Genomic DNA, 23,765 nt, shown 5'->3' with positions numbered 1-23,765 from the left:
CAGAAATGTTAAGGTCCTAGTTTTTCAATTTTAATTCTGCAGTTTTATAGGGTTTAAGTCTGAAATTCCATTCATTTAAGGAGGGTCCACAAAAGGAAAGATTCAGAATATAATTTTCTACAGGTATTCAGTTGGTTGTTTCCCAGGAAAACACTCAGCTAGCAGAGTGCTGTAGGTAACAGAAGAGTCCTACTATCTTTGTACTTCCATCTTATTCACTCTATATTACCATGTGAATTAATACGTATTTAGCAGTGTTTTGCTTTAGGTGGTGTGGTGCTGTACATGCAGAAAAGGATAAAGGGTATGGCTTACTCTCCTCTTTGTACTTTATGAGAAATATGGCTGCAGGAAAAGCCCACTTAAAGAGGTTAAGTACAGCTTCATGTTCCTTTATGCTGTTACAGAGTGTTTTTGTGTGCAGTTAAGCAGTTGCGATGTCCCACCCCAAGAATCCTACTTCATTTCACTGAATGAAAATTCATCAGGATAACAGAGGCCAGGTCAGGGTAGAAGCACTTAGCTGCACTGGCATACGTGCTGTGCCTTGGAAGTGTTCACCCAAATGTTCACATGCTGTGGACATGACTCTGTATACAAGCCTCAAGACAAAGTCTTGGCTAAATATCAGATATTTTTCTCATTGTGAAGACAGGAAATCCTGGGAACTAAAATCATATTCTCCTATGACATTTGTAAACACAATGGTAATTTTGAAGGTTGGCGTGGATGATTTTCAGCTTTCAGCTCTGGATCATTTCATGCATTTTTGATTTTTTAAGGAGCACTTCATTGCACAGATTCATGGCAGGCATTTGCTGCTTCTTCGCTCTGAAGAAGTTATGACTCTTTAACTAGGAATATAAATGTAGCATATTGAGAGACCCAAGTGAAATGTACTGGGAGGAAAAAAAGGGTAACAGCATATTAAATCAAATTTTCCGTCTGTCTTGGGATATTTAGTGGAGAGCAGATTTAAACTGTTTTGACTCTTTTGACCTTTTTACTCTTATACTCAAATAGTACTGTAACTCCCTTTATATTTGTTTTTATATCTTTGTATAGTACACTTGTTTTTTTCAACAGATGTTGATACAGTTTTGAAAGGTGATGCTCAGTGAAGATCCTCGTGTTAAAGTGTAACTCTCTACTTGTGAAGTGTAATTATCTTCTAAAGGGATAGCTGCATATGATTCATTATCTTAGTGCTTTTTATTGAATGAACTACCCACAGGTAGGTGTAGATACTCTGTTCCCTGCCAAACATTTTGCCTTTGATAGTAAAATGGCATAGATCCTAATGGTTGGCTTTAACAGGTCACTATCTGTGATTAAGTCTGACATTTGTTGCTGTTTAAGTCTTGGATATACAAGAAATCTGAAGGAGGAAAAAAGAAAAAGCTGTTTATACCTCCAACTTTCAAGGCAGGTTTACGTTCTGCCATCACTGTGAACATTGGTTGTAGTTTGTAGCTTGGCTGCATTGCAGCGTGCAGGGCCCTCCCTCAGCTGGCAGACTTGCATTCACTTGCAGTTGCATGAGTTCAACTGATTTTAGCACAATTAGAGAAGAAGTGATTTTCGTATGTACGTTAAAAGTTAGCACATTCCTAGGCTCGATGTCAGCGTCACGTTGGATGATGCTGATGCTTTTAGCTTGCTTACAGTGCAGGTATCTCAGGGAAATGCAACAAACTCACACCCTAAAGCATCACACATTTAAACTTACACCGGGGATTTCTTCTGGTTTTGATGTGCCTGTGGGCAGAGCAGTAGGAAAAAATGAAGCCAAGTGAGTAAGAAACTGCAGTGAAAGGCTCAAATGATTTTAAGGTGAAAAGCACAAATAATGTTTTTTTAAAAGCTGAGTGGTAGGTGGAAGTTGTGCCCAGAATGGAACAGCTGGTTTCATAGAGCTTTCAGATGAGCTCTGTGGCAGGATTATGATGCTGTATTTCTAATAATCAGGCAGCTGTCTGAAAATATGAAATAATGACTTTCTGAGCAGACACCTTTTTCATTTTACACTTAAATTGGAATAGTATTTATGTTCTGGATGCACCTACCATCATTTTGTAGATCAAGAAGCCACTTTTATAAATCTCTTAATGCAAAGTACAGCATGACACGTACAAAAAAGAGTTAGAGACCTTATTTATACCTTATTTTGTTTACTCCTGTAAGTCCTGGTGCTTTATGAACCTCAAAGGAAATCATTGCTGACTTGTTTGTGGATTTTGCATTTCTGCAATTTGACGCGTTGCTGTTAATGCAAGCAGCAAGGCCAGGCTTCCAAGGAAGATTTGTAATATGTGAGATTTCTATGTTTTTGATCTACATTTTTGCAGTAGAGCACTGTAATGTGTGCTGTCTGTTGGGCTACCAGAGGGGCCGATCCTTCTGGATTTCCTGGAGCCTGGACAACTCCTGACTGCTGCATCGCAGTGCCAACAGAGCTGAAGGCTCCAACTTCCAGTTGTTTGCCTGAGGACTCTGTGATTTATTTATTTAAGTGCATAAACTGTCCCTGTCAGGAACAGATTGTAGGTTATAGCTGCTCTAAATGTGAAATGTTTTAAGCTGGACAAACTTCTTTTCAGTTTTGAGGAGCTGCAGTCAACGGGGGGTTCTTGCCTGGGATCTCTTGCAGAACAGGGTGTGCTTCCATCCTCCTCTTTCCTTCTGTGACCAGGGAATTGTTGGTTGTTTTTTGCAGCAACATGAACCGTGAAGACCGAAATGTGCTGCGTATGAAAGAAAGGGAAAGGCGAAATCAAGAAATCCAGCAGGGTGAAGAAGCCTTTCCACCCAACTCTCCTCTCTTTGCTGAACCGTACAAAGTTGTGAGTTTCTGCCATTTGTACAAATGTGTTTTTTTATTTTGTAGTGGAAATTGTAGGGAAATATGTGCTACAAATCTGTTTATATCTGAAATCTTTTCAGGTCCCAGTTGTCACCTTAACCAGCATTTAAGCAAGTATTGAAACTAAGGATGGACAGTTAGTTACTAATCATCTCCATAGGCAGATTTATGCTAATACTTATGAAGCAGGGACTATTTTCAAGGGAGGAAAGGGATAATGAGACAAGATAATTTATTTTTTGAAAAAACCTTTTTTCTGCTTCTGCTGCAGTGGTCATTAAGTGGTACCATTGAAGGTTTTCATTATACAGTTCAAAACTCACTTTGAAAACAAAGCCATTCCCTTATCTCTGTTTTGTTTGCGGGAGGTCAAACATTGCAGCTGAAGACTTTTCTCCCTCAGGAGGGAAGTTGTGAGTTTTTTGATTCCTGTCTTCCCTTCTGTTTGCTGTGCCTGATAACTAAAACCTACAAGTATGAAGCTAACTAAAGCTGGTTGGGATACAGTAAAACTGATTTGAAGGGCAAAAAAGAAACAACAGAAAAAACCCCAACTGGTTTTTCAGGAAAGAACCCCTATAACTGTGTTGGCAACAAGTTATTCCAGTATAAATACCAATTAAAAATTACATAACTGAGTGGTGAGGTTGAGCTGATGTTATTTTACTGCTAAGTAAAGCGTTGTCTGACCAATACATTATAGACTTTAAGGTGACAATGTCTACAGTTCTTAAAGTCTTCCATGCAGCTCACCTATACATTCTTTGAAGCACTGGTTAGTGTTTCAACTATTCTTGGTCAATTTAAGTGGTGCTGTACAGAAGTACTACTTAAAATCCCTGTTGAAACTTGGCTGAAGGCCTAGAATTTGGCTGCAGATTAAATAAATCCACTTTCTTTGCCCAGAATGAGAATTGGAATATAAGAAAATAACAGAACTGAGTTGGTGAAGTGATTGATCCATTTATTTGAAGTCAGCTGTAATTCATCTGCCTCTCAGGGGAAAGAGGAAATTTGAGGGAGAAAAAGATGAGCAGAGGGAGGGAAAGAACTGCATTACTGTGGTTGGTTGGGGAGAATTGGGTCACTGTGACTCTTTATAGGGGTTTAAGATACAGGGATCTTCAGGCCATTTAATTAGTATTTTTCACTTGTGTGGCTGCTTGCCTGTTTCCTTCACCTTCTAATGCATGGGACTAAAAACTCTATTGACTGTGTAGATTTTAACAACGGCTTCATTTTTTAGAGAATAAGCATGGATTGGGCATCAATAGACACTTTTCATTTGGCTTTCTTTCTATCAAAATAAGTGTAAACTGTCAAAATAAGTATGAAGTATTGCAAAGTATTTTGGTCTTTTTCCTTCTCTTCTCTGCCTGTAGGGATTTAGTCATTATTTTCTATGAACAGGTGTCTTCTCAGCCTCTGCTAAGACAGTGGTAATCTCCTCTGTATAGGAAATCCTATTTGACGTGCAATCAAGAGGGCAGTTTTAAAGGGGCCTGTATGCAGAAGAACACATAGAAGCGGTTTTTTATTTGCTAATGGCAGTTCTTTCATTCAGCCCTTGGTAGTCTTTGATAAATAGATATGGCTGACATTTTAGTTTGCTTCCTTTCACCTGCCTCCCTAAAAAGCAATGCTTTAAATAATGCTTTTCTTAGAGTTCTGTGTCCTGGGTGTTTTTGTGTCTTCCCAGGCTGAAGGATAAATCTTCTTCACAGATACTTTGTTGGCCATATGAAATAAAATGAGAAAATGATAACTGGGCAAAGTTGCATTTAAATTTGATCAAAGATTTTAATAGAGTTGTTAGTTACTTCTTTGTTTGAAGCACACAGACAGACTACTTTTTAAGTTATCCAGCTTTTCAACATTTAAGAATTCAGAGCAGTGTGTGAATGGAGCTTTCCAAAAGGCTCCGACTACAACTCATGGTTGCTTTTTGGCCAGATGTTCCAGGCTGTGTGTTGGAAGTGCACATCCACCAAAGTGCCACAGGCTGACAGAAGGTTGGATGGTCCTGGTACTGTCACTGCCTGGGTAGCCCAGAGCTATGGGCAGCTTTGGTGTCAGCAGCCTGTGTTGCCTACGTTCTTCTCTCAGTGGCTGTTTGATTCAGGGGGGGAAAGAAAGTGTGCAGAAATACAAAGGCCTTTGTGCTGCAGATAGGAACTGCATAATATTGCACAGCCTTGTTGACGTCTGAACACAAAAGGGAGGCTGTGTTTTTCTTTCTGAATCTGTCAACCTTGGATTCTGTTTCTTCACAAAGTTTGCGAAAAAATTCCATGTATGGCTGCCCTGAGCCTTTCAACTTTCTGCCAGCCTATTTATTTTGTGTGCGTACATCTTAGCCATGGAACTTTGTCAAATTCTCTGTTTCCAAAGTCTGTAATTTCCTCTGCCTTCTCCCCTCTGTCATTCTTGGCAGTGGGATTTCTCCAAATTCCAGCAAGTTAGTGAGCCGTAGGCTTGTACAGCCTAGACCCGGAACAGAATTCAGAAGGCTGAACACAGCGCTGGTTTACTTGAATCAAGCCACACTGTTCTAGAAAATCTTATTCTCCTTAACTTTCTATTTATTTACAAGTTATATGCTGCAGCATCTCACAGCATTTCTCTTGTGTGCAGAAGTCTGGTACACTTTGCCTACATGTAGAAAATGAGGCTCGTTTTGGTGGATGGGTGGATTTTATGTCTAAGATTGCTGGCATAAGATCATTTTCCCTGTGTGCAGCAAGTGTTTGCAGGGACCCAAAATCCTGACTGGGGCCTGTCTGCATTACTATAAATATATCTTATAATTATCAGGAAGTCTTTGAATCAGAAGATAAAACTTCATGAAAATAGGTCATAAAAAGTTTTATGGGTGCTGTGAAAAACAGATTCCTGACTCTTGATAAAAATGTTATCCCATCACCTAACGCTCTGTAATTTCATCCTGTGTAAGTCTTTAAAGCCAGGGGTTCACAGTCAAAAAATGCAGAGCAGGAGGACTGGTGTGTTTGTAAAATATATTCAGAAATGCAGCTGTTTCTTATTGGATGGAATCTTTCCATCATAGAACAGGGAGTGTGATGTCACTGACAGCTGTTCTGTCTGTGTACCTGAGCGGTGACCTGCAGACATCTCTGAAGAGGTGCACTGGTCTCTGGGTTTGCTCAGTGTCCCGTGCTGTAGTAGTTGTGAAGGCAGCAGTCAGTTGCGTCGATCCCTTGTGATCCAGAAACTTTATTCTGAGAATTAAAAGTGAGGTCTGACCTGGGTTGTCAGATATTAAATGGAAATGGATCCTATTCACCACAGCCAAACCAAAAATGGACAGGTAAGAATTATGTACCTGACTACCATTCTAATCACCATTTTGTGTCAGAGTCCAAGCAATGGTTTCTTACCTGTTGAAGTGTCTTCCACTTAACTTCAGCAATCTGCTGTGCTTTTGTGAAAAGCATTTCCATCCTTCAAAATGTTCTTAATTTCTTCTTTCTCAAGAAATTGGACTTGAAAAAATATATATTTCTGTTTATTTCTTTATTAATCTTTGAGTTTCTGAGAGACGTGTATTCAGAGGCAAAATAGATGGTGAGTTATTTGGAAGAAGTTGCACATTTAAGCATAACACCTCGTTAAAGTGCCCTTAACTGGAATACTGCCTTAGAAATAGGAAGCTGGCTGAGGTAAGCACTGAGGCAGACACTTTCTGTAGAATTTATGGTATGTACATTGATGAGAACAGTCCCAGTTACTCATCTTGTGCTCAGCACAGCGCAGTCGTTCTGCATATGTGGTATTTTGATTACTGTAGGGTCTTTTTTTTGGTTTTACCTACATTTTATCAGGTACTTTTATCAAGTATTTACCTACTTGTCTTAGTTGACAGGAAAAAGGAAACTGAGGAATCATGCTTGTACTCATTGAACCTGTGTGAAAGATAAGAATCAGTTTGTATTCTGAAGAGAGTACGGCTTTTGCTCTCTGTTGAAGTAAGAAGACTTCTGCAACTTGATCTTGACTTTGCAGTTTAACCATAGGTTGATTTTAATGTCTCTTCTTTCAGTCAGTAAAGATGAAGGGCATTGGGAACATCTTAAAGTTCCCTAAGAGGTTTTGTTTTTGAGAAAATTGCACTCTTTCTCCATTCCACTGACAATACTCATTCAAGTCATGATTTCAACTGCTGCCACTTTTGAAATAAAAATGTTAAAGGAAGTCAGATATATGTAAGTATGCCTTGCCATGTAGAGCTTTTGTGTGTTTATGAAGTTACAATTGGAAACTGCATTTATAAATTGCATCACGTCACTGAGCTGGCTGTTTGTGAAGACTGCTGTACAGCTGTGCCCCAAACCCCTGCAATTCACTGTCACAGAGTACATCTATCAGCTTGGTGAATTGACTCAAACATTCTCTGTTTTTATGCGTAAGGTCAGCAGTTGTCCTCATTTTAAAAGGAGGTCAGGAAGGTCCTATTTTAAAATGGCACACTAGCTTAGAAGTAGGTTTTCAGTAACACAATACTCTCTGATTATTTGTTTATTTATTTATTTTTTAACATTTCAAGTGTTTGATAACATACTGTGTTTCAGGAGGCAGAATTGGGTTTTCTGGAACAGGAATACAGAGATCTTACCAGTGCTAGAATTGGCGAGGCTCTGTCTTTCAAGGCTAGTTTCATAGACAGCAAATCCACTGTATATCGAGGCAGGTATTTATCACTATCTGTTGGCTTTTATACAGCCAGGTTGCTCAGTTACATGAGGATTTGGATGAAGGTGAGAAAGGGAAGATAGGGTTTGCAGAAGTTGCACAGTTTCTGGAGATTCAGGTACTGTGTATGACAACTGCACGTGGCCCATCTTCCAAGCAAGCAAGCAGGGACAGATGGGTCAGTGGGACAGATGAGCTAAGGATGCTCTTCCCATGTACTCGCTGCTCTGTCACTGCTGGGGAAGGCAGCTTGGGCCCAGGAAAGGGCTCCCTGTTTCTGTTTGGTTGTTACCACTGGGTTTTGTTTTTAGCATGTTGGTTTTCTTTGGGAGTAGGTGTTGGTTTTGTTTTGTTGTTGTTTTTTAAAGGATATGTGCCATCCTTTAAAGTCAGAACAATAGCTTGATTATGGCATGATTTTTGAGATGTTAAAATTCCCTTTGAAAAAACTCCTGTGATCTTTTGTTCCCTTAGGAGTCTCAACAGTCCAGTTTTGGCACTGGAGAACAGAGTAAGTACATTAAACTTCCTTTCCGATGTGCAGTGTTTTTGTTACAACTGAGTATTCTTAGTACCCCTTAAGAAGTCAGGCCATTAGATCATGAGACCTCTCCAGGCTGGTAATGGAATGGGTTGCACGTAAAAATTGTCCGTATTTTCTCAAGACTTATGAAATAAACACTTGATTTTATTTGTGGCTTCTTGCTGAGAACTGGAAAGTTAATAACTGTTGTGTAACTCACTCATAACTTCTAGAAAAGGGGAAAAAAATAAAATTGTTTCTTTAAATTGTTGTTATTTTTTTAATTCTCGAAAAATAGGCTTCCTTGGTTGATATGATTGAAAATAGCTGAGTGTGAAAACACCCACAGAGAAAACCCCTGGGTATGCTGGAAAGCAACGAAGTTCATATTTTAATAGAAAAAGCACAATGCATTTTCTTCCTTTTTCTTGTCCACTTTCGCATTATGGATATGAAAATTGAAGAGAACTGCTCAAGAATTGTTAATATTCTTGAGTGTATTATCCCAGAATGTATTTCCAAAGTCTAGACAAATGCACCTTTTATTCCTATTTGACTGTGTCTTCATTTTGAATATTACTGAAATGAAGCATTTAACCAGGTAACATATCTGGCAAAAATGAATTAGATTTGTGCTGTTGCCTTCCAACAGTCTTACCAGTCCCTGTCAAAGTGATTAAACAGATTAAATAGTAAAAGCGGAATGGTTTATTCTTAGGTATTCACAAGCAGCTTAATCTAAACTCCTAATACAGTGGGGAATTAAGGAAACAAATTAAAACTTAATTCCATAAGGCTAGCCAATAGGTTACATTCTGGAAACAGCTGATCTTCAGGTATGTCATCAGGGAGGCCAAATAGATAAAAACACAGAACCATTTCTCAGCTCCATTTTCAGTTTTCTGTGACACTTCCAACAACCTCAGATATTGTTTCTGTTGTGCTATGTTTAGTAATTTACTAGAACTAAAGAACAGGGAAGGAAAAAGAAGACAAACCAAAAAGCAGATTATATCACAGTGTTCTAACTGTAGGGTTTGGTTTATGAGTTTGCTTTTTGGATTTAAAGACTTTTCATTCACTAAAAAGCTGCGTAGGAATGCTGAAACAGATTAAAAACTTGATTTAATTGATCTCCTCAGCATGTAGAGGGTAATAGAATAATTTTCATGGGAGGGCTTGGGCTCTAAGGTCCCTTAGATGCCATCCAGTTCCAAGCTTCCCCCCAGACCAAGCTGCCCAGGTCCCACCCAGCCTGGCTTCAGGGATGGAGCACCCACAGCTCTCTGGCAGCAGTGCCAGGGCTTCCCCACACTCTGACTAAAGAATTTCTTCCTAATATCTAAGCTAGACCTATCCTCTTTTACTTAAGGATTGTCACTTGTATCCTACCTTGATAGAAGCAGAAGTTTTTCACACCTTCAGAAACATATTAAGTGTGTGTTGGTTTAGACAGCAACAATTTAAAAAAGCCTTCTAGATTTTCTTGATTAAGGTCATTGCTTCTCTTGGCAGTCTGTCTCTGCTCCTCTCTCACTTGGTCAATGTGTGAGAGGCTGCACCTGACGTCAGCTGGTCCCTCTTTCTCCTGTTCACTCCGCCATTCTTGAGTTTGTTTGGCTAAGCCTGTTTAGTTCTGTCCACTTTGCAGTGACTGTTTTGCTGTCTGTGTTCAAAAGAGTACAGCGTTATTTCTTTTTCCTTCTAGAACGATATAATCCTTCATCAAAAACATCCAATGGTCATCAATCCAAATCGTAAGTAGCAGTTGAGAAAACATTTCTCACGTAACAGTCAACTTTTAAAAGATTCTGGAAGTAGCTGTTTCTTTACCAGAATGTGTCAGTTCTTGCACACTCTTGGCCATGCTTTACACTTACCTGACAGGAGAGGGAAAAAAAAGTTGATTTCAACCTATTTTCAGGAACAGTAGGGCAAATAATGGCACACCGGTGTAACAGGTGCGCTGTGCCTTCCTTCCATCCCCCTGCTTTCTTCTCAGCTGTAGGATACTGAGCAGGAGTTTGGCCCTAGGAATTGGCTGGTGAGCTGGAAGTGTATCAGTGTGTGAGAATGGGCACGATGGGACAGGATTTACTAAACGTGCATTGCTAAGCTGTCAGCTGGAAGCAGCTTGTTGCAGTTGCACAAATATGATGAGGAACTGTTCTGTTATTAGAGGAGACAGTAAATTAAGTTTGAGATCTAGTTAAGTTTGTACGAGTAGTTACTCATTCTCTTAAGTGACTGACAGGCATTTTTATTAGTTGCGTACACAGACCTAACATTATGCTTCATTAATCAGACATCAGAAAGAAAAAATAAAAAAGCAGCAGGAAGAATCTAACTGTCTTCTGCCCTATTCATACCTGAAAATTGATTACATTCTGTTTAAATACAATTTCCAAACAAAAAATGCCCATTCCACCTGATGGAATGTTTACTGAAAGCAACTGCAGATTCTGAAGGTATTCTAAGTTAGTATTTGCTGTGATGCAGTTACGAAATGAAGTTTAGTTTTTCTGTTTACATTTTTAGTATTAATAAGATTAAAAAACAAATCATCTGTGAGAAAGAAATGGGAAATAATTGAAGAGTGGCTTGTTCATTTATTTATTTATTATAGACTATGTCAGTTCCTTAAAACATGAGGTTTCAGATGTTTATACACAGCCACTTCAATAAGTGGTAGCAGTAGGAGTTCATCATTTGGCTTTTCTTTTGTTATAGCAGTGTAGTCCTCTATGAAAGGGCTGTGCTGGTTCCAGAATGGGAGGGTGTAGGAAGGTGCAAGAACCGGAGTTAGCACTTCACATTAGTTAAAGTGAGGTGCATGGGTAGAGGGGTGAGGAGATGTTTGCTGTGTCAATAGAATTTCCGATAAAGCGATTGTGCTCTGTTAAGAAAGCGTTAAAAAGTGAGATAAATGCATCTTTTGATAAGGGTAGCAGCTGAAAATAGATGTCTAAGTAGATTCTCGAGGTTGCTGTTTCTTTTCAGATTATAAGTAGAGCAGCTGTACTGTGAAATTGGGAAGTATTCTAATCCTTTCTTCTTTCTCCAGATGTGAATCGAACCAGACAGAGTAAGACGTTTTATTTTTGTAACGAAGGTGTTTTTAAATAAGCACAAATACCCCACTATGTTTTCTTTGTGTTCCTGTACTTTCAGTGTCATGAAATAGTATGTGTATGTATGACTACCCTAAATAGGAGCAATTATACCTTTGAAGAATAGTAGAAAATTTATGATGTCGAACAGTTGGGATTTTGCCACTAGACATGAAGCAATCACATTTCTTAATTCAATGAGAAACAGTATTCTTGTCCATGGTGTGTAAGAGGTTGAACACAGATGTTTTAGCTCCACCTGCATTAGTAAAACGTGTCAGAATTCCTTTCTAAACTTTAAAGAACGAACAAAGGAATCAAAGCACTACAGCCCGTAGTTTTCTTTAAAGAATGACTTAACTTGCCATTCTTAGACATTAAATGTTTTAAATGGTAACTTGTGGATTTCACCCACACACCCAGCTCTGTAGCATAAACAGTAACTTGTTGGAATATAGAAGAGTGCTTTGAATGTAATTAAATTACATGGAAAAACTTGTCTCACTTTCTCCCTTTTACTTACTTAGTATGTTGAAAGATGACTTAAAACTTAGCAGTAGCGAAGACAGCGATGGAGAGCAGGTATGTTCACAAGATACCAAAGATTCAGTAGAATAAACCAAGTGTATTGATGGTTTGTTACATCAGCAATGTTCAGTAGTCCAACAGCAAACTGAACAGCTGAAGGAGAATTTGCAATTGAGGTACGAAAAACAATTAGCAAGTTTTCAAACAAACTTCAGGTACTCTAAAATGCAAATGTGAGGAAAATGATCTGGTTTTGTGAGAACAGTACTTTTTTTTTACCTAGGGACTCATGCTTTGATGATTTCAAATGGGCTTTCTCTAAATGTGGAATGGAAACAGAGTCAGTTTCCTAACACACACAATGGGCTGCCACCTAAGGGAGAGCCCCTCATGTTCTGTGCTGGCTAAAGAGTGCATGGCACACAGATGTCCATGCAGCAACTGTTCGGGATAAGAGCTGCTGTGTGTGTCTTTTACTCCCAGGTTGTTTCTGTAACTATAAGTCTAGCAGCTCCTTTATTTTTATCGCATCTTTTGCTCCTTGGCAATATTAACTCTGTGCATCTCCAGCCAGAGATGGTGTTCAGCCTGCTGAATTAAACATACCTCTTGAGTCTGTGCTACCCAGCAGAAGTCCATGCTGCTTTTTTTGCTGTTCTCAGTTCCGCTGTTTGTTATTTTTTCACATGGAAAACTTGAAGATGGTGCATTTAGTTGTTTAATTACTGGGGCATGGAACATTTCTGGAATAGCACAGTAAAAATTTTTATCATCTGGTTCTAAAACATGGCATGGGGGAGTGGAGAAAATAGGAAATCTCAGAACTACTGTCAGAATATGGAGGGTTCTGAGATGACACGTTTGTGGTAAAAGCTTGGATAAAAGAACTGTGATTTATTTTTCCTTTTGTACAAGCCAAAGGCAGGCAAATTTAAACCTCTGTATTTCTGAATTAGAGCACTCTTCAGGCTAAGTATTTAGAATCTTTAAGACTTGATATCAATACTTTGCAATGTAATTGCATATGCTTCTAGAAGCCTCATGCTCTTCTTCTTAATTGCAGGACTGTGATAAAACAGTTCCAAGGAGCACACCTGGAAGGTAGGCATTCCTTTACTTTCTATGCTGCAATCCAATGGTAGTGATGTTTGGTCCAGTCAGCGCTTCTGGCTTGATCTCGTTTCTAAAATCAGTCTTAGTTGTTTGTCTTTGATTAGACCAGAAGGTGATTAGAGTTTAATCAGTGGCCAACACATATTCTGCAAATATTATACTGACAACATTGTGAAGGGGGGAGGGGAACAAGGTGAATTGTGCTCAGTTGAACTCTTTAGCAAATGTTAGTTAAAATATTACATTTTATTCTTCCTAATGGAAGAACTTCCAGGATGCCTTTGCACTGAGTAATGTTTGTTTATTTTTCTTCCTTTTTGTTTTCAGTAGTTCTGAACCTTCACAACATAACAGTGAAGGAGCAGATAATTCAAGGGATGACTCAAGCAGCCACAGTGGGTCTGAAAGCAGTTCAGGATCTGACTCTGAAAGTGAAAGCAGTTCCAGTGATAGTGAAGCTAATGAACCATCACAGAGTGCATCCCCTGAGGTAGGATTTGTCACGCATTTGGGCTGTCATCAGGCATTAATCCTGAGTTTTAAAAGCAGAAAAAAATGAACATGTTCTCGGTCTCTTTTTTTTTTTTAACAAAAACTTGTCAAGTGTAGAATTATTTCCACATATTTCCACATATTCTTTTGCTAAAGTACCTGTAATTTGACATGATAACTATATTTTCTATAAGCACACATTTGCTATTTGAGGTGATTTTTACCATAGTTATCTGTTGGAGTGCAGAAGACATGGGAACAGTAGCTTAAAAACCAGTAGCTTTTAGTCTGGAATGCCATGGCAGCAAGTGCTTCCTGTGGACTGCAGTTCTTCTGATTGAAGGAAAAAGCAGACCTGCTATCTGTAGTTATATGCATTTTTCATTAGTTACTGACCTCAGATGCTCGAGTGCACCGCTTGCTTTGGCTTGCAGCACAGTAGGGCTGCAGAAAAGATGGAAGCCACGTGAAACACTGTATCTAACAGTGCTTTATTGAAATTTGTTTTTAGCCGGAGCCACCGCCAACAAACAAGTGGCAACTGGATAACTGGTTGAACAAAGTTAATTCACATAAAGTGTCACCAGCTTCTTCTGTGGACAGCAACATCCCATCCTCACAAGGCTACAAAAAAGAGGGACGGGATCAGGGAACAGGAAGTGGGTACGCTGATCAAAGCGGATCCAAGGACTTGATTTCTTCAACACCAGGGCGAGATTCCAAACCCACCCAAAAGGGCTCAGAGAGCAGTCGTGGCACGCAGAAATCACCTGCCCAGAGTGACAGCTCAACACAGAGGAGGACCGTGGGTAAAAAGCAGCCCAAGAAAGCAGAAAAGACATCTGTTGAAAAGCCTAGAGGAGGTCTTAAAATAGAAAGTGAAACCCCAGTAGACATGGCAACAAACATACCTTCAAACAGGCATAAGGCAGCCACTAAAGGTTCCAGAAAACCTAATATAAAGAAAGAGCCCAAATCTTCCCCTCGGCCTACAACAGAGAAAAAGAAATACAAGGCTTCAAGCAAATCTGCCCAGAAATCCAGGGAATTCATAGAAACAGATACCTCATCCTCTGATTCAGATGAAAATGAAAGCCTGCCTCCTTCATCACAAACACCCAAATACTCCGAGAGCAATAGGTCTCCTGTTAAATCTTCCATGGAGGAGGATGACAGCTTTTTTCGGCAAAGAATGTTCTCTCCTATGGAAGAGAAAGAGCTTCTTTCACCACTCAGCGATCCTGATGAAAGGTACCCACTTATTGTGAAGTGGGTACCTTCACAAAATGGATACCTGAGCCTCTTATCAAGAATACCAGGGAAGCCTTACAAGGATGCTGATGTGCCCAAAGTGGAAAAGAAAAATGTGCCAGAGAAGCATGCAAGAGAATCTCAGAAGCAGCCTTCTGATAAGAGTTCCACAAAAGGCAAAAGGAAACATAAACAGGTAACAGTATCGTAAATAAAATCTTGCCTGTTATCTTAGCCTTTTAGTATCTTGCTAAAGGGGTTAAGCATATGGCCCAGTAACCAATGTCATACCTCACTGCAGTGGCTCAGTAATTTAGGAGATTACTTTGCTTACCTATTCTATGTAGAATAAATTGATCCTTTCTGTGCCGTTGTAATAGGGAATATTGGAGTTTTCATTCATGAAAGGCAGAGGGTTGTACCTTTAGATGTGTTAGCACTGTAGCTTGCATTCCTGGAGGTAGCACAGATTGTGTATCCTCTTAAACTCTTCAACTTTAGGATTAGGTTTATATAAAAATCTGGTCTTCGACATCTCTTACAGACTCCATGGGTTTTACAGTTCCTGGCATTCATAAGACACCTGTGTTTGACTCCCCAGCATAAAATCTGATTTCGTACCAAAGCCTTTGGCAGATTTTTGTTATTTCATAGTGATATGCGTGTTATAAAATGAACAACTTGAGACTGCCACTTTTCAAATATATGATACAAGGTAGTTGCTTCAGGGGATGTTTCTGTAGCCTGTACAGGTATTATTCTGTACGCTGCAAGACGCCCACTGAATTAAATCCATTAAATGTGAAAAATTACTGTCTTCGTGAAGCTGTAAATGTAGACATTTATCTGGATATGTTTCTTGTTTGCTGTATTCAGAATGAGGATGAAAACAGAGCCAGTGAAAGCAAGAAAACAAAACTAGAAGAAAAAGCTCCATCAGGACACAAGACTTCTAGCAGTAGGGAGTGAGTATCTTGCCTGTCTTTTCAGCACTGAAGGCTCAGAGTGATCAAGGAGAAGACTCATGCCTGTATCCCTCTCTCCCTTACCTTCTTCTCCTTCCTCCACAACAAAATGTCTCCTTACTAATCAGTGGGTAATATTTCATGGTTTCTGATTCTTCAGTTTGAAGTTTCCATTAGTTGTTGGTGGAAATTCATATCCATAACTGAAAATATTGACTAGGTAAACCCTACTATGAAGGGTTCACCTTTTTCAGATCAAACAACAGACAGCTGGTATAATTACATCATGGAAAAAAAATTCTCTACAGCGAATATTTGTTGAATTACTGATGTGTGAGAAGCTGCAGCTTCTGGCTACAGATGCTAGAAGTCTTTCTGAGTTAAATGCCTTCTTTGTTTCTGTTAAGAAATGTAGAAAAAATGGATGCTCGTCTGTCATGTTTTTTTTCCTTTAGTCCTGATATTTTGTTTTGTTGCTGGTGTGATTTTCTGAAGGGCACTTGGTTAAATGCAACAAGATGGTTTTTCAAAAACTTCATGTAAGTAGTTATTTTGTGTACTGTTCTCTGTGAAAAGGGATGCCAGAATTAGCAACTGGAATCCTCAGCAGCCAAGGTAAGACTGTACCAAAAGGCCAATGGCTTCTAGAGAACAGTTATCTGGGCCATCTTTTTTCTGAGCTGTTAGACTGACTTGTCTGCAATAGACAGACTGGCGCTAACGCTGGCATTCATTTCTAACATTACAAGTGTTTAGGGTGTTTTTAAGAACTGTTGAGGGATGTGGTTTTATGGTTAGAACTTGCCTTCTGCGTTTTCAGGTCAGAACAGATAAAGTGGTGAAAACTAGTTTAATCAGGCTTCGTAACGTTTAGTTACTGTGGTGATAATTTGCTTCCTCTGAATCTGTCTTGCTATGTTTAACATTAAAAATCTTGTTTTATTTTTTTTTTTTTGGGGGGGGGAAGGGAGAGGGAAAAGGCTTAAATGGGGGAAGGGTGTGGAGAGAAAAAAAGAAGTGATGCTGGATTTTTGTTTTATTTCTATTTTGAAAAGTAAAAAACAAAACTGAATGTATTCATTTTGTCCAGGTCTTTAAAACCAAGTGCTGTTAAAGAGAAGGATTTACTGCCATCTCCTGCTGCCCCAGTCCTTCAGAAGGATTCCAAACAAGAGCACGGGTCCCGGAAGAGGACAGCCAGTCCGTCATCATCCTTGAAGTCCAGCAGCAATGTTAGTAAGGACAGCAGCAGTGGCAGTAAAAGCTGCTCATCTTCTAAACAGAGGAAGATAGAGGGAAAAGGTTCTGGCAGTGCTAAAGAAACAAAGGTAAAGGGCTTGTTCTGTGAATGCCTTGAACTTATTTCTTGGCTTTGCATTTTGACGTGCAGTGTCATCTAAATAATTTGCAGTTGTTGAAATGTAATTAGTTTCAGATTTGCCTTGTTTCGTACCATGGTGCCTAGACTCTAAATTGGAAAGTAACTTAGGAGAGATTGTCGAATGCTAATGTTTATTCCTACCAAATATTTATGTTAATTACTAAAGTGCATTTAGTCATCTTTTGATGACAGATGCTGCGTATTTGCTGTTTAATTTGTTAATGAGAAATATCACTACAGATCTGCTCACACTGAATGAATAATGAGGTTACTCTTATGTCGCTGGAGCAAGTACAGATCTTGTCCTCGTTTTAAGGAGAACAGGAGCTGGGTCCGTGCACAGTGCTGAGATAACAAAGCTGTGGCTCTCATTTTTCACCCTAGGATTCTAGAAAGGTTCATCTGATTCCAGATCAGGATGGTACAGAGCTCTCTGTGGTTAGAGTAGAGAAAACACTGTGGAAAAGGTGATGCAGAAAGTGTTTTTTAAGCAACTTAGATTAAGAACATATGTAGTTGAAGGGTTTCAAAAACATTATAAGATGATGATAGTGTAAGGTCATGATATGTAATGTGCTTTTTCATTAGTATATAGATGTGTATTACTGGACAGGAGTAAACTTGTGAGCACATCTGGGTATCTTCATAGAGTAATTTCTGTTGTATAACCAGATTTGAGTGTAATATGTTCAAGTTGGAGGGATTTCACCTTTATCTTTGGGATTCCAAATGTACCATTTCTCCTTGATTGCTCTGAAGTGTTCAGGAAGGGTAATTGATTTGGGGAGGAGTGAAGCAGCAAATTGCCATCGGCAGTGGCAGAAAGTAGCGTAGTCATTAGGGTGGAGTCCATGCAATATTTAAACTGGGAGACCTGCTGGATTAATTTACATGCCATTACTGTGAAATTTTAGAAACCTGGGAAGGTTGTGTGCATCGGTGTCTGCACTTACAGGAAGCCTGTAGATAGCAGATTTGCATCATAGACTGCTGCTCTGTTCTTTCCTTATTCATCAGCATAGAACTGTCCCTAAACCAGCTGTTAACTTGTTTGTTGTTTTTCTTTTCATACTTTGGAAATGCTGCATTTCCCTGCATGTTTTGGTGGTGTTTTATGTTACATTGGTAGTTAGGGCATTGCTGTGCAAGTGCAGTGCCTCGCAACTTTGAGATCCTTCTAATTAGCAAGGATCTGATAAAGGCAGGTTATTAAATACTCTGTGTAATTGGCCTTTGGTCACGATGACTCCAAAGAACTGAAAGCACACTGAAGCTGGGAAATTGCCTTATGCTGTTGATCTAGTGAGAAGAGATTCACTTAGAATTCACAAGATGTTTTGATGTCCCTTCTTTAGCCTGAAGTGTCACATTGAGCCATGTAAAATTAAGGGGAGCAAGGGCAGCATGTTGTGAAGACAGCTGTTATTTCTCCTTGAAGTTGGTGTTTCTGAAATACTAATCTTTTCTACCCAGAGACATTCAGTAGTTTATTGTTGAAAGACATGAGAAGTCATAGAAGTATATATAGCCTCTTTGTTCAGAGTGGAAAATCATGATTTAGCAATAAGGGAGATCTCCTAGTGTAGTAGGGCTGTCACGGTTTGAACTAAAAATCCACCTGCGCCCGTGACAGGGGGCCGTGGGCCCCGGAGGGGCCCTAGGCCGAAAGGAAAAAATTAATTAGGAAAAGAAAACAGCGGCAATGATCTAAGGAGGCACACTTATTTACTAAATACTATATCGAAATACAGGATAACACAATATAATACAATATAATTGAAAATTGAGCTAACGAATCAAGCAAAATAGGAGAGAGAATGAGTCCCGTAACCGAGAGGCCTACTGTAAATCTAGGCGAACGGCTGAAGGCTCCCACACACTCCCCTGAACGCCAGAACTCGAAAAAAACGTCAGTCTGTTCTGCGACAGAGTTAATATAGAGTCCAGGTCCCGTGACCTATCGTGTTGTTCCCTGGGAGATGTAGTCTTCTTCTGTAAGTTGCAGATTCAGTAAAATTATTCATGCTTTATATGATGTCATGATGTGGAATACTGATAGCAAAAATTACAAAATTATTAAACCATGACAAGGGCTCAGCTTAATTATAGCCTCTGTGTCATCCCCTGTGCCAGCATGAGATGAAAGCCTCAGGGAAACTGTGTTATTGTATGGTGAATGGCAGCTAAAGCAGCTACTAAACTGAACTTACTGCTTACAGAGTGTGAAATCATGGGAAAAATGTGTACAGTAAATTCCTCTTTGTCTTTGAGAATATAAAAATAAAAAAAAGTCTTGACATGATTCGGTGACCATTTTCCTTTCAGGAGAAGATTCTGAACAATTCATCGAACTGCCCTCCTGTTTCTGCTCCATCTGCAGAGAGCTCAAAGTCCAGAAGAGCAAAACTTGTTTTTGATGACAGGTAAGAAAAGCAGAGGGTGCCTTTCCCTTTTTGGGGGTGCTAATCTTGCAGCACAGTGAGCTCTTCTGTGGAGAAGGGTTGTCCTGTTTGCTTCACAAAAGATGCTGAATACTAGTTCATGCTCTGGAGATCTGCATGCTGTTCTGCAGCAACGTGCTTCTCTGCCTGCTTTGTGCACCAAATATTTGGCAGATGGTGCACTCCTTGAGGAGAAACTCTAGTCTGCCCTGTGTGTTCCTGCAGAGCGTGGATGGACCAAACAGTAGATCTAAACAGTCCAGGGTTGTCCTGTTTTTAAGTGTTGATGTATCCATCACACACTTTCAGGATATCACTGCTGCCTGTTCTCTTTTAACAGAGTCTGCTTTGCCCATGGTGAGCAATTGTTGTCTTTGGTAGCAAAGAGGAGCCTTCATTTTTTGAACCCAAATGGGATTGTGATGCAGTACCTCCTGTTATTGTAACTTGAGTTAGAGGGGGATGAAGTGAAAGCTGTAACATTAACAAACTTTTGTCATAAAAGGAAGTACAGAGTAGGTGGTCTGACTCCTTAAATGTGTCTTCTATTGTAGGACTTACTCAGCTGATCATTATTTACAGCAAGCAAAGAAGTTAAAACATAATGCAGATGCATTGGTAAGCAAATCTACAATGTTTATCCAGTATTTGCACATTATGCTAGGGTTTGTTTACTGCTTGTGCTGTGTTGCTGCCTGTCTGTACTAGAACTTTCTGGTATTTCCTCTCAATATTTTCCTTATTTTTTTTTATCCAATCTTCTCAGTCTGACAGGTTTGAGAAGGCTGTGTACTACCTAGATGCAGTGGTGTCATTCATTGAGTGTGGGAATGCATTGGAGAAAAATGCTCAGGAATCCAAGTCCCCGTTCACTATGTATTCAGAAACTGTGGAATTAATCAAGTAAGCACTGTAAAGCACACACAGAACTCAGATGGTTGGGGAAGAGGGCTGGAAATCAAAGCTTCTGCATTTTACTCATGTTCTGCCACTAACTTTTGGAGTCCCTTGCTCTACACTAAGAACGGATCACTAGCCACTTTGTTCCAGTTACTGAAGCTTCAAGTGTGTTCTTGAGGGCTGAGATCCTTTATTCCAAAGTTTGTGATGTCTTAACAATTTGTGACATGTGCAGAGCAGAACTATTCCAATTATTGCCTAGCCACGTTCTGTTTAGGGTCTGAGGGAAAGACCTGAAACAGTGAAGGAGTTGAAAGTTGAATTTCATAAGAACTTGGCGGCTGATAAATGATTGTATAATGTTTCATTTACTTGATAGTTTTCTTGTTGGTGATTTGTTTATAGGTACACTATGAAACTGAAGAATTACTTGGCACCAGATGCTACGGCTGCAGACAAAAGGCTAGCAGTGCTTTGGTACGTGTATACTGAACTTTATATTACACACTGATTAATTACACACACAGATTTCAGTCTGTGAAATGCTGTCTTACACTGAGTTTTCAGGTGTTTTGAACCAAATAGGAGTTTTCTGTTTGACTGTTCAGTACCATTGATGCTATAGATCGATTACTGTAAAGGCTTGTTAACAACAGCAAAGTCTTTCAGCTATTAAGAAAATGACTAACTAACTTCAACTTTGACTTCCATAATGTTCTGTCAGTTACTGCTTTTATTTTAGAACGCGATGTCATTGGTAACTTGTCGCATGCAATGGAATTGTTAATATGGCTAAAAATGATAGAGGTGCCTTTGTGAATTTCATTATCCTTAGTATTTTGATAAAGTTACTGTTGATGAACTGAGCTCTTCATTTGCTCTCTTTGTAAATTATAGTGTTCCAAAATAAAAGACTACTGTTGAGTTGGTTGCATGGTCAGCTGATGTTGGGCTGTGACCTAAATGCTTCGGGAAACTTTGAGATTACATTAACAAGCAAACTGTTGTCTGGTCTTGGCTTTAATTTTAGTAAAATAACATAATCAGAGCACACTGCTTTACTCATTTGAATGAATTTCCAGTTCTGTTTTGAAACTTTCTTGGAAAGGAAATTATCTATTGGATTTGGGAGGAGTAGCAGAAGGAGGGTTTGGGGTCTTTGCTGTGTGTTCACACAGTGATATGGCAAAACTTGAAATGGCTGTTAAGAATTGTCATTTGCCTTCTGGACTAATTAAATGGCTGCAGCAAGCAGTTGAACAAAGCTGACTGTGTCAGGTGGAAAAGGGAGGGGGGACTATAGCAGCATGCACCAGATTCAGTGTGTCCTGACATGAGAAAAAAGTGAAGGCTGTATCAGTAAAGTCACTGCAACCTAGTTTCAGCTTAAGGCACAAAACTGTTCTTTACTTTCTTGAGAAGTAAAGGTGGTGTGGGACTTTGTCTAGTTACAGTTTGACAGTTGGCTGTTTAGTGTTGGGAGAGAAAAGCTTTTAAAAACATGGGTACTCCATTTTTGACTTTTGGTATGTTGTGATAAGCTTGACTTTAACTGGAAATGTTTTGTTGTTCTGTCTTTGGTTAGTCTTCGGTGCCAATCTCTACTATACCTAAGGCTTTTCAAACTGAAAAAGGAAAGTGCATTGAAATATTCTAAAACTCTGACTGAACATCTGAAGGTAATTGGATATATATTTTCTTCAAATATTAAAAAACTAATCAAATTGAAGCTCTACATTACTTAAAATTCCTCTGCCTGGTATTCAGATTGCTGCACGTGAACTTCCAGTATGCCCTAATTTAGGAATGGACCTTGAAAGTACATTCAAGCTGAGCTGTTTAAAGCTGGGAGGATACAGCATGACTATGATGTCATCAATCCATTGGTCCTAATGATAGCTTCCTATTAATATTTTGGTGCAGCTTTTAGTAAATTTAGTTGGCTTCAAGGAGAATTTTAATTTTGTTGTTGATATAACAAAGTTAAAACTTTGCTGATTTGTGTCTTAGTCATCAGTGAAATGGATGCTTTTCCCAATTTTGAAAGTACTTTGATATTATTTAGGATATTTTGATATTATTATATGCTTAAAAGAAAAGCCATGAGAACTCATGTTCAGAAATGAGCAATTAAACAACCAGATAAAATATAATTAGCTGAGGTATAAACATACGTTTACTTTTTCCCAACAGAATTCCTATAATAATTCTCAAGCACCGTCACCTGGTATGGGAAGGTAGGTAGTAAAAGTTTACCTGTATTTCTATGTTTATAGCTCATTCTCCACATAAACTGTGAGTTTGAGGTGCTCAAAGAGCAGCTTTTACTTTCTTGAGCTTCTGTTGTTTTTGTTCTAATTTCTAATTGTTCTAAGGTCTAGATTTTGATCCCTTTGTTCAGGTAAGTGTTCTGATAAGAGGTTGAGAAATGTGCTGTACAGAGATATTCTCAGGCAACTCCTTGTTGGGAGGAATGAACAAAAAACTTCTCAGTGTGTCCTTAACACACAGGTCACTTGTCTCAGTGGTTTGTTGTTTTATGTAATGCTTTTGCTCTCAAAACAATAGCTTTATGGCTACAAGTGCTTTCACAGTAAGCTCTTCCATGGTACAGCAGTTTACTTCTGTTCTTGAAACCTGACAACAGACTTTTTATAGATTACTCTATCAAAACAAAACAAAAACCAGAATTTTAGGAGGGCATTTCAGATATGCATCATGTTATTTGAAAATACAACAGCAGTATAATTGCCTTGCTTTAATTTTTTCATTATTACTATGTGAGGTTCAATTTATTTAAACAACAGATTTGATTGAAAGATGCTGCATGTTGATTTGGCTGTGAGGCTAAAATACAGGAGCTGGAGGAACATGAGAGGTTTTCAAAAGCTCACTTGTTTTAGGGCCAGTCCTGAGTTCTCAGTGTGTGAAGTAGGAGTGCCTTAGCATCCCATGTTCTGAGCTGTAGGAAGACATTTGCATGACACACCTGACATATCTGTGTGCGTGTTTTACAATGTAATGTTTTCCTTTGGATAAGCAGCAAGCCTGTTGGTATGCCGTCTCCAGTCTCTCCAAAGCTGTCTCCAGGGAATTCAGGAAATTACTCCTCTGGGGCAGCCAACCCTTCAGGGAGTGGGTCTTCGGTGACGATCCCCCAGAGGATCCATCAGATGGCAGCCAGCTACATCCAAGTTACATCCAACTTCCTCTATGCCACTGAAATTTGGGACCAAGCTGAACAGCTGTCTAAAGAACAGAAAGGTAAGGGTAGGCAAAGGCAAGTTGTAACCTAAGATGTATACATTGTGTTAAATTCTAACAGGTTTTCAATTTTGGAGTTAACAGTGCATAATGATAAATAATTGGGTCCTTTGTAAAAGAAAGATGGAAAGTAATTCCTTTGGTGACAGCGATGCTCTGGGCTGGCTGTCCTGGTTGTCAGGTGGTGTTGGAGATCTAACATTTCCTACCAGCTATGCTTAAAA

General features: G+C 39.2%; 1 protein-coding gene across 4 annotated transcripts in view; it reads left to right on the top strand.

Moving 5' to 3' along the window:
• Positions 1-23,765, top strand: part of LOC146759607 (AF4/FMR2 family member 4-like) — a 37,636-nt gene that overhangs the window by 8,213 nt on the left and 5,658 nt on the right. For 2 of the 4 annotated variants that reach the window (XM_085510767.1, XM_085510769.1), the window contains 17 exons: positions 2,717-2,843; positions 8,048-8,084; positions 9,805-9,853; positions 11,161-11,181; positions 11,734-11,788; positions 12,798-12,835; positions 13,175-13,337; positions 13,851-14,786; positions 15,467-15,555; positions 16,646-16,883; positions 19,262-19,359; positions 19,932-19,995; positions 20,144-20,280; positions 20,683-20,754; positions 21,863-21,956; positions 22,471-22,514; positions 23,321-23,541. In XM_085510767.1, coding sequence (XP_085366893.1) covers positions 2,721-2,843; positions 8,048-8,084; positions 9,805-9,853; positions 11,161-11,181; positions 11,734-11,788; positions 12,798-12,835; positions 13,175-13,337; positions 13,851-14,786; positions 15,467-15,555; positions 16,646-16,883; positions 19,262-19,359; positions 19,932-19,995; positions 20,144-20,280; positions 20,683-20,754; positions 21,863-21,956; positions 22,471-22,514; positions 23,321-23,541 — 2,479 coding nt within the window. In that variant the 5' untranslated portion in view covers positions 2,717-2,720. Of the gene's footprint in view, positions 1-2,716; positions 2,844-5,972; positions 6,192-8,047; positions 8,085-9,804; positions 9,854-11,160; positions 11,182-11,733; positions 11,789-12,797; positions 12,836-13,174; positions 13,338-13,850; positions 14,787-15,466; positions 15,556-16,645; positions 16,884-19,261; positions 19,360-19,931; positions 19,996-20,143; positions 20,281-20,682; positions 20,755-21,862; positions 21,957-22,470; positions 22,515-23,320; positions 23,542-23,765 lie in introns of those variants that run through there. The other 2 variants (XM_085510770.1, XM_085510771.1) reach the window with 2 other exon arrangements.

The sequence above is a fragment of the Coturnix japonica genome, chromosome 10 (genome assembly GCF_054131305.1).
Source record: "Coturnix japonica strain WE chromosome 10, WE-NBRP24, whole genome shotgun sequence".
Lineage (NCBI taxonomy): Eukaryota > Metazoa > Chordata > Aves > Galliformes > Phasianidae > Coturnix > Coturnix japonica.
The sequence above is the reverse complement of the archived record's forward strand: the minus strand, read 5'-3'. Positions and strand labels throughout refer to the sequence as shown.